This window comes from Heteronotia binoei, chromosome 9, assembly GCF_032191835.1.
Source record: "Heteronotia binoei isolate CCM8104 ecotype False Entrance Well chromosome 9, APGP_CSIRO_Hbin_v1, whole genome shotgun sequence".
NCBI lineage: Eukaryota > Metazoa > Chordata > Lepidosauria > Squamata > Gekkonidae > Heteronotia > Heteronotia binoei.
The window spans coordinates 46,850,412-46,866,922 of NC_083231.1; the positions used below are offsets into that span (position 1 = coordinate 46,850,412).

The 16,511-nt window shown below is 39.6% G+C and overlaps 1 protein-coding gene across 1 annotated transcript in view; it reads right to left on the minus strand.

Annotated features, from left to right (window-relative positions):
* Positions 1 to 2,275: 2,275 nt before the first annotated feature.
* ANXA10 (annexin A10) overlaps positions 2,276 to 16,511 on the minus strand; it is a 51,576-nt gene continuing 37,340 nt past the window's right edge. Inside the window, exons 6-12 of the mRNA XM_060246555.1 lie at positions 14,790 to 14,869; positions 14,004 to 14,057; positions 13,820 to 13,913; positions 12,275 to 12,370; positions 11,066 to 11,124; positions 3,793 to 3,915; positions 2,276 to 2,411 (exon numbers count right to left, since the gene is read on the minus strand). Of these exons, the coding sequence (XP_060102538.1) occupies positions 2,343 to 2,411; positions 3,793 to 3,915; positions 11,066 to 11,124; positions 12,275 to 12,370; positions 13,820 to 13,913; positions 14,004 to 14,057; positions 14,790 to 14,869 (575 nt within the window). The 3' untranslated portion in view covers positions 2,276 to 2,342. The remainder of the gene's footprint in view (positions 2,412 to 3,792; positions 3,916 to 11,065; positions 11,125 to 12,274; positions 12,371 to 13,819; positions 13,914 to 14,003; positions 14,058 to 14,789; positions 14,870 to 16,511) is intronic.

Sequence of the window (16,511 nt, forward strand, 5' to 3'; positions counted from 1 at the left end):
AAAAGTTAATGTCATACCTTACAAAATACTGCTTTGTGTTCTTGGGAAAAACTGATTCCTGTTCTTGTAATTTCTTCTTCCTTCCCTTTTTCTGGTTGTACTTCGGCTCCCTCATATCTATCTAGCGCTCTGCTATCATTCACCTCTCTCATCATCATTCCAACAATGTGCCAGTCTTTCTTAAAACTGACCGTAGAGTCCAGGCAACAGCCCAGGGCAGAGATGGTGAAAGCACTGCTGAAAAGATCAACCCTGTTCATCACACATGTCCCAGAGAACATCTCCAATGGCACCTCTCTGAGTATGATGCTGCACAAAGGATTGAAAGCACTGGGATACTGTACCTCTCAGTCTGGTCTCATGCTGTAAACAGGCTAAAAAAATGTAAATGATTCACCATTTCAGAAGCTCTGCCTAATCTAATTGCATCAACAAATAGATATTTCCCTATTCATATCAGTAGAGATATTTCACCAGGGCTATTAATGCTGCTTCTCTTCCAAAACTGGATTTAAAGCCAGAATCAGATCAGAATATGGCAAGGCCGGGGGGGGGGGGGGGGTTGTAGCAGGAACTCATTTGCATATTAGGCCACACAATCCTCCCAAGAGTTTACAGAGTTATTCTTACAAGGCCTACTGTAAGAGGATTGGCTACATTGGGGGATGTGGCCTAATATGCAAAGAAGTTCCTGGGTCAAGTGCAGATATATTATCCAGGAATGCTTAGAGTTGCTCCATCCCCACAACTCATCCTTGGGTGAAGAAGGCTTCTTGTGTATTAGTCAAATAACTGCTTTCTTTGTAACATTAGTAAAAACAGAGATCATATTTGACTCCAGTAGAATCTTACAGGCCAACAAGACTTGGATTATAAGGTTTTGAGAGACAAAGCTTCCTCCTTATTGGTTTCTAAGATACTACTGGTTTTGAATCTACCTCTTCTACTGCAGACCAACAAGGCTATCAGCCAGAGACCAATAATTGTAATCAAAGGAGCCCAAATTTCTCTAAGCAAGATTTTATAATATCTCTTGAAAACCTGCTTCCCCCCTTCCCTGCTGAAAGTAAAATCAAGCGCATGTAACTGGAATATTTTCTCCTGTTTCCACCTTGGTTCATCTCCCTCCCTCCTTTGTTGTCTTCTTTATCTCAGATTTTGGATTCTAGGAGCTCAAGGATTCTAACATCTCAAGAAACCATCTTTGTGTGCAGCACTGATAGCACTATATAAATAATAACAGTACAGATAATTGCTGCAGGATTACTGAAGATTTTATTTAGTGTCAAGCGAGCCAACTGCTTTGCTAACTTGTGGCATAAGAGAATATTTATGAAATTGAAATTAGACTTTGTGGTCATAATTTTTCTTATTTAATAAAGGGCTTAAACAAGACCACAATTACAAACCCAACGGCAACACTGCGGGGGGAAAAGGGGGAAGGTGTCTTAGGATACTTAAAATATTTGGGATTTCTTTGTATAGTACTTGGGTTGGCTCCTGGTTTATGCAAATGATAATCTATGTTGCTTGGCTGCCCGATGTTATCAGTGTTCGGTTGCATTTGCACATTGTAGTAGCTAAAATTGCACTATTTATTTGGCAAATAGATTATGCATGTCCAGTGTTGCTCCATTTCCCACAGATCATTGCTATTAAGGAGCAGACATAGTATTATCATTATCAGTCACTGGATCACAAAACAGTTCAAAATATTTAAACAGGATATACTGGGAGGATAGGGAGGTAAACTTCGTATCATGTTGGAATTAGAAAATAGTTATCTGTCTGTTGTCCCTGACGTCAGAGCAGATGTGTTAGCACAGTAGTATAAAGGATCAGGTCATCAGAATTGTGATAAAGAGACAAGTCTAATCAGAGTATCTATGGTAGTTCAATTTCTCTAATAAGGGGCTCTTGTAACGGTTGAATTGTACACTGAGTAGGTGTACGTACGTGTATCACAGCATCAGTTAGGATTTCTTAAGAAAAGACTTTGCGGCTAACATGTTAAGTAGTGGATCAGTTTCCAGAGTCCATTTCCAATTTAGAAATAGACTTGAACAAACTGGAGTCTTGCAGTGAGTCAGCAATGGAGGGATAAATTATTAGGAAATTGATCTTCCCACAGTGCTACAGTGGAACAATGGATTAGATGGGTAGTGAAGTCAGAGGAGAGAAATAGTCTGTTAATTGAAAGCTGTGTATTTTGTTAAAAAATAATTCCTAGTTAGGTCATATTACAGTAATAGTAGGTAGTGAAATGTAGTTTTCCATTTGGATTACTAGTAAAACATTAGCTGTTTATAACTTTTCTTGTTTCCAAAATTGGTTTGTTCTTTTCAGTAATCTTCAGCATCTCCAGCAGTGATGGCAAGTAAAGCACTTTCATAATGTCCAGAGGCAAAATGCTGCAAGGTAAATAAATATTTGTCAAATATGTTTATATTTTGATGGTTATTTCACAGATAAATTGACTTTGAAGTTGAGGGCGAAAATCCTGAAAGGATTTTCTGAACTTCATATGTTGGATCGACAAGGAGAGCAACTGAGATAAATAAAAGATCAGGATTTCCCCACCTCTTACTGCCTGAGTACAAAGAAACCAGTGATGCAAGCAATTTTCAATTGCTTCTGCAGATGTTGTTCTTCAGCCTGTCTCTCATTTGGCTGGGGGAAGATATATATGGGGGGATGGATGAATTGCAGCATCCATAACCAGGTGCATCTCCCAGCCAGTTAAGAGGTAGACTGAGAAGGAAGCTGCAGAAGTAACCAAAGAGCATTCATATTCCACCACTTACACAAGATGCTGGTCTTGTGGCATGACCCATGAATGAAAGCAACAATATACCCCTGAAACCTCTGCAACAATACTGAAGATTATAGGATATATTCTTAAGACCTCTTACCTATGCTCCAGACCGTATACATTGGGTCCAATCAAACCAAGGCATTTAAAGCATGGACAAAAGCCATGTGCAGCTGGACTATCCTCATTCTTGTCATGTCCCTTGTGGCAGCCAGTGAGGGCTGAGGTGAATCATAAGGAGGGGGAGGAAGGCCCAGGCTAGGTTGCCAGTGATATAGCAATGTCACTTCTGGTGTGTACCAGAAGTGACGTCATCATGCTGTGATATTGCAGCAACACTCTGATATTGGAGCAAAAAAATCTATGGTGAAAATGGCTTCTACTATAGAGATTTTGCCCAAACACCACAGCATTGCCATGACATGATGACAATTTGTATAGTTAATTTGTATAGTTGGAATAGTATTTTATATGTGTATTCATGGATTTCCTCTCTTCTGTAACATGATTGCATTTTATTGGGTTCCCCTCCCCACATGTCACTGATATCAAATGTAATAAGTTATTGTGTCCTGCAAACACTGAGTTTACATTGTCTTCCAAGGAGAACAGACCAAAAATTCTAGTTGACTTTCAGTAAAAGGGGTCATTGTTGTAATGAATTTTTCAAGTTGTGTCCATAGGAGATGGCAAACAACAGAGGCTGCACAGGTAGACTGAGACCCATTTCTCACTAGCGTTGCTCTGTCCCCAGGTTTCTGTTTCCCCTGGTGCAAATGATTGATTTCCCACCAGTTGCTCCATGGGCGCATTTTGATGCAGGGGTCCTTCCAGTTCCCTACACAGCATCGTAATCCTTAAAAGACAGCATCACAAAACCATACAGGCCTGTGGGACTGAAGACTGCTGAGTGCTTCTCAGTGGCTAAAGAATGCCAATCCATGAGCCAACCCGAGCCAAGCAGTGAGTTAGAGACTTACTTTGATATCATGCAGCAGTGATTTTCCATATCTCTCCTTATAGCGTTGTCTTATACTCATCAGATCTATTTCGCTTCTGGCAATCAGAATCCTTATAACTGTTTTGTTATGGAATCCTAATTCCTGAAAGAAAGGATAGAAATGTAATTGTGTTTATTAACATTGCACAGCTAAAGTATGTAAGCACTGGGATGACTCTAGTCAGCTTATCAAATAGTGAACAAGGGATCTCCTTTGAGCACCAGAAAAGCTTTGCTGGAATTATGGGACCTGCACGACCAAAGCCATGGAGGACAGGGCTATAGAAAGAAAGGGAACTGTGCAAGATTGAGTAAAAAAAGCTGGCTGGATCCTACCCATTGTAATTATGGGCATTCGGTGGGGAACATTTTTCCTGATTTGGGACTATTTGACCCAAACAATATTGGTATTTGCTGTTATTCCTGAATCCCAATATTAGTATGATGTTGGGATTTGGGTAAATATTTGGGAAACCCAAATTTGTTTGGCTCCATTATACTCTAGGGGGTAACCCCATAGAGTATAATAGAGAATTAATCTGGGGTTATTCAAGGCTCAGGGGGCTGTTTTTTTAGCTAGACGCATCAGATTTGCAGCATAGCTGCTGGTGCCTATCCTCAAACCCCCTCCCCATTCAAAAAAGTTGGATCAGGGGGTCCAATTCTATGGACCCCACAAAGAAGGTGACCCATCTCCAGTGCTTTCAGTGGTCTCTTTAAATGCTTTCTGAGTTCACTTGCTGTGTTGTGCTATGGCGTCAGCACAGACTAGCTTGGAGAAAGCATTTATACAGGTCTCTTTAAATGCCTTCTCCAAGCTAGCCTGTGATGCTGCTGTGGTGGCAGCACCACAAGTCAGCAAGTGAACTTAGACATTTAAATGCCTGAGTTCACATACTGAGTTGTGATGCCACCATGACCACCGTCTCTTTAAATTCCTTCTCCAAGCTGTGCTTGAATAAAAGCCAAGTAACATCAGCTTTTATTCAGGCTCAGCTATATCGGTAGCTGAATCAAATTAGAGAATTTGTATTGAATTGAATAAAAACTCAGAAAAAAATCAATAAGCTATTTTGGGGGTGTTTATTTGGTTTATTTGGGGGTGTTTATTTGGTTTATGCAAAATGCAGACCCCCTAATTTTAACCTCCAAAATGAATTAGAACAAGCAGTCATGAAAAATATCACATTGTCAAAGATGCTTGCTATGTAGAATTGTCTTTAAAAAGGTAAAGGTAGTCCCCTGTGCAAGAGATGACATATTTGCATGGCTACAGATCAAATTAGAGGATCACAGTACAGTAGAAGAGACTATGAAGTACTCATTTAGGATCTCTTCCTCTAAAACTCAGGAAGAGACAGTCTTAAAGAGCCTTTCACAAAAGGATATTAAAGGAGGTAGAAGGGCTATACCAACCAGTAGAAGAGTCCGAACTGCAGTCTACTGTGTGAGATTGGTGCCTTGGTTTCATGTGTACTAGAATGCCTTTTTAGAGTTGGATTAGAGATCTGGTTACCTTGTAATACAACTTATGAAGAAGATCCCAAAATGCTGGCTATTCAAAATGTTACCATGTCATCTTGGAAGAAGAGATCCTTTACTATCCCTTTGCAGAAGGCTCCTTAAGACTGTCAGGAGTCTCTTGCTGACTTTTAGAAGATGAGACCCTATATGAACATAGGGTCTATTCTAAAATAAAGCCTCCTTTATTGTGAATTTATTGAAGGTTTCTTGAGTCTGTGGATTTTGTGGGGAGTTTCTTCTTGTACTATTTGATATTTAATCATTTCATATGGATGTTTGGGATTGTTTATATAGTCATTGTTACACTGTATTTGTAAATTCATTGTAATGTGATTTCCAGTACATTCATTAAGAAACACACATAAGTAGATGAAATATTGCTTTATTATATAATTTATTTGGCACCTTTTCACAGTATATTGTGTTTGGTTGCATATTTGTAAGGATGCCTTGCATTAGTAGCATACTTTGTGCACCCAGATATAATGCACAGGCAAGCTCTGTTATGGGAGACTGGGCAATTCAGAACAGATTTTGTCTTTTGAATTTCCAAGTGCTGTGCTTTGTTTTCTTTTTCTTCTTTGAGATGAAGGTGAAGAGACATACATGGACACTGATGGAGTGGGAGCTAAATCTGTGCTCAGTTTCCCATACTTCTAGAGTAAAAGGTAAAGGTAGTCCCCTGTGCAAGCACCAGTCATTTTCAACTCTGGGGTGATGTTGCTTTCACGTTTTCATGGCAGACGTCTTACAGGGTGGTTTGCCACTGCCTTCCCCAGTCATCTACACTTTCCCCCCAGCAAGCTGGGTACAAGGGGACACTTCCAGAATTTTGAGAGAAGACAGTGGGTGCCAAAGTGCCTGCTGTGAAGGCAGGGGCTATCACTGAGTGACTACTCTGGTGGGCAGGTCTAATCACAGAATATTGGGCAAGTCAGCATAATGTTACAAGGCTCTGAGCTGAGCAGTCTCCTATAATGGAGACACCTGCTTGAAAAGCTCTGTTAGCTTGTAAGAAGTAACCTGAAATTACCTGCTTTTTCACACACAGAGAGGGGTGGGGGGTAGGATTTTATTCTAGCTCCTATGAATTTCCCCCTCCCCCAAGACTCAATAAGCAAACAGGCGCTATGTCAGTGATTACAGGATCAAGCCATCTATCTCACTATTTCCTGATAACCTCTGTTGTGTTTAGCTGTAAAATATTTATGCATGATTCAGTTGAAAAATCCTTTTTATACAGTGTTAAACTTTTGTTTTATACATTGTTAAACATATTTCCTTTTATCACAACATATAATTAAGAAGGGAGTGTAGCATTAGAAACTCAGTAATTTATTATCTAATACCCAGATACCCGACTTATTTCCGAACAAGATAAGTTTGAATTTCATGGAACAATGATGACATCTAATGGACAAAGTAGTTCAAACAGTACTTTATTAGTTTGCAGGAGTATATATTTCCCTTATCTGTTCCAATAGGCATTTACATCTGACCTGGGAAAAGACTGCCACCCCACATCTCTAAAGAGCTATGATTACTATATGATCACCATCAGGAAAAGAATCCGCCTATATTAAAGACAGCACCATAGAATGTTTTTTAGAATGTTTTAATTGTAATTGTATTTTATTGGTTTTTAAATTGTAAATGCAAATATTTAAATTGATTGTTAGCCGCCCTGAGTCCGCTTGCGGAGAGGGCGGGATAGAAATTTAAGGTAAATAAATAAATAAAATAAATTATCCTTATTAGAAAAAAAATGATTTGCAAGATGTCAGGATGCATTTGTCATTTACACTCAGGCCCCTCTCCAGGTAAAACCAAGAAATGTGAAGATAAATATATGTTTCCATGATTTGACTTTATTAAACATTTTTGAAGAGTTTGTTTTTACAGGGAAACCTGTTCTTAATACATGGGCCTGTGAGTGTGTATGTGAACATATAATTAGTGTATGCTTTCAAAAAATTTAACATGAGGAATTTATATGCTATATCACAGGGCACATGCACACACAATATCAGCATTAAGGGTAATAATATTGCATAGGTGTTTGTGCATAGAGAATAGTCTGTGGAATATTGTAGCTAGTCACAGTCTCACCTGTCCTTGAAAGAACTCTGAGGGGGGAAAAGGGCTATCTGCTGTAATTCACTTTATTTTGTACCAGATTTTGATGCACAGGCAAAGCACAGAGACTAGAAGTCTAAGGATTCTAAACAGGGCCATGGCTCAGTAGTAGACCATATGCTGGGCATGCAGTGCAGAAGGTCCCAGATTCAATTTTAGGCATCTCCAGTTAAAGGATATGGCAGTAGGTACTGCAAAAGACCTCTGGCTGAAACCCTGGAGAGCCACTGCTAGCCTGAGTAGACAATGTTCACCGAAATGAACCAATAGTCTGATTCAGTATAAGGCAGCTTCATGTGCTCATGTCTGTGTACATCATTCTAAATCGACTGAAGTTAATGGGCTTAGAAGGGTGTAATAGAATGGCAGTATTAAGAATGGCAGTGAGACGATTATTCAGACTTGCTCTGTGAATCTTCATTGTTAACAAAGCAGTTTTAATTATGTTTGATTATTCTTAAGATGTGGTTTCATCCTTCAGAATGATGGGGTATAAATTTTGTAAAATAAATAAAATTCATAGGTTAGGTATCAATAAATGGCATTATGCTACTGTTGCTTTGAAGTGTATCAGTGAAGCCTGCCTTCACATAGGGCTGCCAAGCTTCCTCTGTGGGCAGGGGGATCCCATGGTTTGGGGCCCCCCAACCTGCCAGCATGTTGTAGGCCACTGGCAGGATCCACACCCCCAAAGAGCTCTGTCGTTGTGCAATATGCCTGTCGCGATGATGTCACCCGGAAGTGACATCATTGCACAGGGCATGTCACACTGGGGACACTCTAGCTGGGGACACTCTAACTGGGGACACTTTAGCATTTGTGTAAAACTCTGTGGTGCCATTGAGTTTTAACCCAAATCCTAGAGCGTCCCCGGCACGATGTGCCCTGTGCGATAACATCACTTCATTGTGGTGCGTGCATGCAAAGTGCATGTGAATGGAGTCCCCCATTGCAGCCAAGGTTGGCAACCCTACCTTTACAGGAGTAATTAACAGGAGTAATTCTGTACTTCATTGTCACTAAGGATATATACTGAAATACACACAAATAGTCATTTTTATTTGAATATGTATATCTGTAGTGCTAATACAATATAATATAAATCTGGAAAACCCTACCTAATCCAGCCATGGTGGGATTTTTGGAAGTCACCATGTCCCCAGTAGAACCTACATCACTGTGCATTTGTTAGGATAAGCATGCCATGGATATGTATAACTCAACATGTTGCTCATGTGAACAAAACTCTCTAAGGGCTCAGTCATAACATTACACTTTCTTCTGTATTCATATTTTTAAAAACTTTTTTTTCTTTTGCCAGTTTCACTGCTGGGATTCCTTTATCAATGAAGAGAATTGTGTAGGGCAGGGATGGCCAACGGTAACTTTCCAGATGTTTTTTGCCTACAACTCTCATCAGCCCCAGCCAGCATGGCCAATGGCTGGGGCTGATGGGAGTTGTAGGCAAAAAATATCTGGAGAGCTACTGTTGGCCACCCCTGGTGTAGGAGAAAGGGAAACATTAACTGTTGTCTCTTCTGTTTTTCATCAGAAAAGGCTATTTCTAAGTTGTTTTGGGGAGGGAAGGCAGCATGGTATAGCCTGATATCGTCAGATCTCAGGGGCTGAGCATGGTCAGTACCTGGATGGGAAACTACTGAGAAAGACTCCACAGAGGAAGGCACAGCAAACCACCTCTGCTTCTCATTTGCCTTGAAATATCCCTGCTGGGGTCACCTTAAGTAATTTGCAATGTGATGGCACTTTACAGACATATGTTGCATTTACTCCACCCCCAACCTGGTGGGAAAAAATATGGGTACATCTCTGTTCAAACATTGCATTGATTATTATATGGTAGTAAGAACTATTTTTATTTTTTTTTAAATAAGAGCAATTGAGTGACCTGGACAAATTCTGAACATACTCCAGGAAGAAGACTGTAAATTCACCCTAAATTTATTTTTTTTATAACATTTCTGTGCTGCCTGTCCACCTGACTCTGGGTCCCCAAAGGCAGTAAAATTAACTTGACAAAAATGTTGCAATTTGCAGACTTGCTATTTGGATTTCAGCAACTCTAAACATTTTTTTTTAACATATGAACATATGAAGCTGCCTTATATTGAATCAGACCCTCGGTCCATCAAAGTCAGTATTGTCTACTCAGACTGGCAGTGGCTCTCCAGGGTTTCAAGCTGAGGTTTTCCACACCTACTTGCCTGGACCCTTTTTAGTTGGAGATGCCAGGGATTGAACCTGAGACCTTTATCTAACAGTCTTTGATAGGCAATATTTCTTCAGGGCACAGATGCCTGTTGGCATGGGTTGAAGCTGAAATTTCTCTTTAGCAGGTTTAAATGAAAACAAACCGTTAAGAAAATGAAATAGATGTGCATCTGTAATGTTTTTAGACAGAACCAGACAATTTCTTGATGGTGCACAATCTAATTTCACATTTTCACACCAGAGGGCGCAAAAGGCCATGCAGAATGAAATCTCATCAATGGCTTATAAAAACACATTGTCCTGGTAAAGCATAGATCTACTCACATATGTATGTGATGAGTTAACTGGTATTTACATTAGGGATGGCCAAACTGTGGCTTGGGAACCACATGTGGCTCTTTCACACAATTGTGTGGCTCTTGAAGCCCCCACCACTCCATTAGCTGACTTGGAGAAAGCATTTATCTCTTTAAATCACTTATCAAAGCCAAGCCAACTGGTGGCTTGGAGAATGAATTTAAAGTTGCTTTCTTTCCATCTCTCTCCATCTATTTGCCTTCCTGCCTTCCTTCCTTCCTTCCTGCTCTCAAACATTAAGCAAGTTTGGCCACACCTGCCAAACTTCACGTATCTGAATGGAGAATACGTGAACCCAATTAGCAGCCTAATATTGAAGCAGACTATTAGTCCATCAAGGTCAGTATTGCCTATTCAGACTGGCAGCAACTCTTCAAGGTCTCAGGTACAGGTCTTTCACATCATGTCCTACTTGATCCTTGTAACTGGAGATGTTAGGGACTGATACTCGGACCTTTTGCATGCTCTCTCCAATAGCGTCCCTTAAAATCATGCAGAATTGATAGTACTTAAATTCTTCACACATAATCTGTATTTCTACCAAGTTGCTTATTTAAATAAAGCCACTTCTAAGACTATACTCCTTGGGCTGCAATCCTAAGGGCACTTTTCTGGGGCTACATTCCACCGAATAACACAATTTAATTCTAATTTGTAGAGCATCTTCATGGCATGCAGAAGGTCCTTGGCATTTCCAGGAAACAGGAACAGGCGGTAGGTGATGTGAAAGATCTCTGCTAATACCCTAGGGATCAGCTACTTGATAAGCAGTTGGTGTGATTCTCTATAAGGCAGCTTCAGGTGTTCAGGTGTTCAGTAGAATTTACTTCAAAATAAGTAAATGCTGTGTCTGAAGCAATTTTAAAAAGGGAGTTTGCATTATATCTTCTGGTCACTATACTAAAGGGCACTTTAAAATCAGGATGATAACAGTTTTGGATGAGTATTGGCTAAGTAACAAAGAAGAGACTACTGAAGCCATCATTTTAAATTATGTACATACTTACGTGTATTGCATTGTAAAGTCTATAAGCAAAATAGGAAGCTTTGTCTCTCATACACAGAACTGCAGGCAAAATTAGACAAAGAGGTGTTACAATCTTCAAAACATCTCTATTACAGTCATACTGACTTCTCACTAGCATTGCTCCATTCTCAGGCTTCTGTCTCCATGCCCAGCACAAGCAATCAATTTCCTACCATTTTTTTTTTAATGCACAGTTCCCTTCAGTTCCCCTCATGGTTTCTTAATCCTTAAAAGACAGCATCACAAAACCATGAGGAGAACAGGGTGAAGCTACACACAAAAATGCACATATGGAGCAACTGGTGGAAAATTGATCACTTCTGTAGCGGAAAACAGAAGCCTGGGAGTGGAGCAACGCTAATGAGAAATCAGCAGACAAAAGTAATTATTATTATTTATGTCTCTAGTATTATATTCCTGCCCATTTCTTTGTAGCTTTTGAGGGAGGTGTGTTCATGATAGGTAGATTGAAATTGTGGTGGGGGGATTCTAATGGCTGAATAGTTCTCAAATTCAATACTTCACAGTAAAGAACAAGATCTTTAAATTTCTCTGCTACTCTTGGCTGAGAAATGTCTCTTTTCAACTCTCTAATGGAGTTATCAAAATAATTTTTTCCCTAGAACTTGCAGTTCCAATGGCTGCTGGCAATGAATTGGCTTGTGTCTTCCATTTCATTAAGTGCCTTAGAAGTCAGATGCAACCAAGCCCTTATAACAGGTCGAAGACACATCTGACAGATGTTACTTGACACAGAGAATCTAAGGTATAGAAAGATAAAAGGCTTAACTCTATACCATAAAAAACACTGGAGTCTAAAAACCATTGCCTCTAGCTGTCAAGATCTAGACTTTCTCAAGGTGACACAGCAAATCTGTAAGAACAACAGCAATAAAACAAGGAGTTCAATTAACTGCTCCCTCAGAGGGAGTAGCAATTTCCTTCCTGCTCAATAGGTACTACTACTCTTGGCTGGAAATGTTATATTGATGCTTTCACAGATGAACAAGTTACTTTTCTCAGCTTGAATCTCAATTCTTCTACTTTTGTAGATGTCATAATTTATTTATTTTAAATGCGTCACTTTTATAAAATGGAACTAAGAAACGGGCAATATACCAACACTTAGTACAGTTGCTTAGTAAAATAGCAACGTTACAACATACTGCATTCATACAGATTTAGTTACCTATTGCTATCAGTAGTTCTTGAAAATATCCGTCATAACATTCAGTAATGGCATCTACTATATCTTGTCCAGAGATATTCTGAAACTCCTGAAAAACTTTAAAAGAAAATACATATTTATGACTGAGGAGCCTTTGTCAGTTAGACATTGGTGCCTTATTCCATTGCTGGTTTAAAGACTTTTCAGTGAAGGTTAGGGGTGCGTTCACATGACACCAAATGATGCATTTTGCAACTGCATTTTTACTGTGTAGGAACAGCAAAAATCCAGTTGCAAAATGAATTGTTTAATGTAGTGTGAACATATCCTAAGAGTTTGCACTGAGTTAACATCATGTTTGGTTGTGGGAAAAATAGCTGTGCTATAGTTACGGAACCTTGGCGTTTTCTGCGCTGAATTTTTACCACATTTTCTTTTGCTGGCCTCTGGTCCCCTGTTTTCCCTTTAAGTTCTCCCCCCCACAAAGAAAGCTCACCCCCATGCCTCCAAATCAGAGCAATAAGTGGCAAATGATAATGTATGAAGTTGAGGGAAAAAACTGATGCAGTTATGAAACCAAACTTCAGCAAAAACTCAGTGTGGAAAAGCATGTAGTTAAACAATCTCTACTGATCAAACAAATAAAAGATTAATTAGATCAAGCTTCTTGTTATGCTTATATTCTAGTCTGTAATAACAGTAACTACATTAACTGTGATCATTGTAGAAATGATTGGCCAAAGCAAGAATTTGTCAAAAGAACAGGTTTAGTTTATTATCTTGCTGTTTTAAATGTACACATGATGGCTTCCTTATGTTGCTATCCTAACAGTTTACTGTAGCAAAATAATGTATTCCCACATGTGCTGGATGGCACATGTGCCCATTGAAGTTCTTCCTTATGAACTCATACATCAAATGGAGTATGTGAAGGGGTAAAGAAGAACCTTGTTCGTATGTGTGGGATGCTAATATTGTCCTCATGGTTTAGAAGTAGTAGTACTAGTAGTGATTGGATTTATACCTGCCCTTCACTAAGAGAGAGCTACTTACAATCTCCTTCCCTTCCTCTCCCCATAACAGACACCCTGTGAGGTGGGGGAAGGGTCAGAGAGCTCTGACAGAAACTGCTCTTGAGAGAATAGCTCTTTCAAGACCTGTGACTGACCCAAGGTCACTCAGCAGGAACATGTGGAGGAGTGGGGAATCAAACATGGTTCTCCCAGATTATAGTCTGCGCACTTAACCACTACAGCAAACTGGCTCTCTAAAATCATCAGTGATTGCTAGATGGTGGCTAGAGATCTTTTAGGATTACTAGTGATTTCCAGATCAGTTCACCTGGAGAAAAGAGCCACTTTGGAAGGTTATGACATTATACCCCTTTGAAGTCAACCCCCTCCGCAAACCCCATCCTCTTTAAACACCCCCCCCCCCCGCATCTCCAGATATTTCCTAACCTTGGACTGGTAACCCTATTGCATCAGATGTGGTTTCTCTCTTATGACTTCGCTCTATTATTTGTTTACATAGTTAAGCTGTGTAGTGATTGCAGAAAATATTTACCCATCCATAGCTGCTGGTAACTCTTGTTGCATAGAATCATTTGCAGCATGTTTTTGTGTTCCCCAGTTTTTTGCTGGCATGCTTCCCAGAGGACCTAGACCATTAAAAGATAAATGATGTGCAAAAGGCCACTACATCAAATTATATTTCAGAAAGGTTTAAAACTGCAAATATGTACTGATACCACAGCATCCTGAGCAGCCATAGCAGGGTCTGCATATCCCTCTTGCCTGGTTCCCTGAAAAATGAACAGATATAATTTGTAAAAAGAGGAAAAGCTTATAATTTTAGCCTGTGTATCATACTGTTTTGCCCTAGAAGCACTTATATTAGCTACTACTATTAATAGCTAGTAGCATTACTCATTCGAAGGAAAATATTCTACACCCGTGGCGACTTCTTTGCATATTGTTAAATAGGTTAGATCATGAACCTTCATAATGTGACATACATACAGTAGATTCACGTGTTCATACTCCTGTTGTCATAATTCACCCACAGCCTCACATTTTTGTGTTTCACTTTTGTGTAAATGTACATACAACCCAAACTCTCTTGTATACACAGCTACCTAATATTATATATTTTAATATTATGTATTTTATTATGTTTTGTATACACAACTACCTAATATTATGTATTATGTCCTGTCCTTGTATAATATTTTACTGGACATTCTTGGAAAGAGAACTGGACTAAAGACGCTTTCTAGTTATTTTTTAAACACATGGAATGTGGGAGTAAAAGTACTTGAAAATGGAAATACCCTTTGGAAAGAAGGTAGACATTGGCAGTTTCAGTAGCTGAACATTGGCCAAGATATTTATAGATTTTTTTTTAAATTATGATTTCATCTTCCAAAATTTATTGTTAACCATGGTGAATTCAAAACTCAAATGATCCTTAAACAGTGTGAAGATGTTTTACTTCCCCCTCTTACTTTCAATAGAAAATACCGTTTGCCCAATACCTGAGCAAGATTCATAAGTGTATCTCTGAAGTGGCCAGAGGTCTCAGAATAAATGTCTTGAAGAAGGTCACTGTCATATTCTACAAAGAAAACAATAAATGAATTAACATATAATGGTCTTTATAACTTCTTGCGCAAGAAAGAGAAAAAGAAATGTCTACAGTCCAAAGGTTTCTTTCATGAGTGGAAGGCACTTCAACTTTCACCAATTTCCCCCTACAGTTGCATCCACGCATGGCCATATGGTAAACTGTTGCAGTGTGTCCTTTGACCATTAGGACAATTAGATCATGAACCTTCGCAAATCTTCATAAACTGACCAGTAGGAAGGACATGTAAGACTGTTTTTCAGGAAAGACACTTAAGTGTTTTCATGTCATTTTTATACTTTCTAAAATGCTACAGAAACCCTTTGCCAGCTAGATCTATGTTTCAATCAGCGTTCCAGGGAATTTAGGGGTTGTGTGATGAGAAGTTCACTGTTCACTTCTTCCCTTAAAGATCATTTGCCCCTAAGTATTTGTTGTAAATAGCTCAAGAATAGGAATGTTGGCTGTGCTCTTACATGCATGTTTGGTTTGTGTAGTGGTTCAATTCAGGCAGGTTTTTTGCTTGGCAGTTTGGTTCAGGGCTGCCTGGTTCTTGAGCCCTGGATCAGACTGGGCTTTCTTGGTTTGTGCCCATGCCTAGTATTTATTAACATATTTATACCTTACTTTTCTCTCCATTGGAGAGTCAAAGTCTCATACAACTCATTCTCCTCTCCTCTAGTTTTCCTCAGAGCAGCAATAATCCTGGGAGGCTGGTTCACTCACAGGCCCAGGGTTCCTAACAGAAGGGAAGACTGCCCTGTTTAGGATTGCCCTGTAAGTGAGTATTCATGGTATCATGGAGATTAAAACTTGGGCTTTCTAGATCATAGACCGACATGCTAACCACTATACCATTCTGGTTTTATGCCTGATTTCATGCTATGGTTTTTTGTGTTGTCTGAACTGATTCTATGTGTGAACTAAGTGTCTAAAATTCCTTTGAAATACAAAGAGGTTCCAGTTCTACACTAGGCAGGTTTCTGGGCTGATCAGTGAAAAAACTAAGCAATGAAGTAAACCACTAAGCTTGATAACTTAATATAAATTAATTTGTATTTAATGCAGAAGTATTAGATAGAGAGTGAAATAGTACTTAAACGATATTGTCATTGGTCATTTCTGCACAGACTTATCGCTCCAGCTTGTCTTCTTAACAACACTGGTTTTCCCCCAACCTTACATACATCATTGTATGCCTGCAGTCATTGCACCAGCTTCAAGCCCATTTTTCTTGTGTTTTCCATGCCAGCTTTCCCCCCAACTGCCTCCATCTGTGAATGCTCTTCCTTGTCACTTCCAGTTCCACCCTATGCCTCTCTCTATGACAGATCATATGGGGTCCTTCTTCCCTTCCCAGCTCTGGCAGTTTCTACATATCCATCTGCTGCCCCACCTCCAGTTATGTGACTGCCTTTAAATGAGGCAATCAGGAGACAGAGTCATGTATCATCCCACTGCTAGGACTTGGTAGCAGGCAGAAGGGTGTCGCCACCATCACCACTACAGAATACAGTAAGGAAAGGATCCTTCTGTATCAAAGAAGAAAAAGGCTTAGGAGAGCATGTGCGTGAACAGAAAAGGAGGGTGGGAGAAGGCTGAGTTTTCCAAGCCTACCAAGCCAAGGAAACTT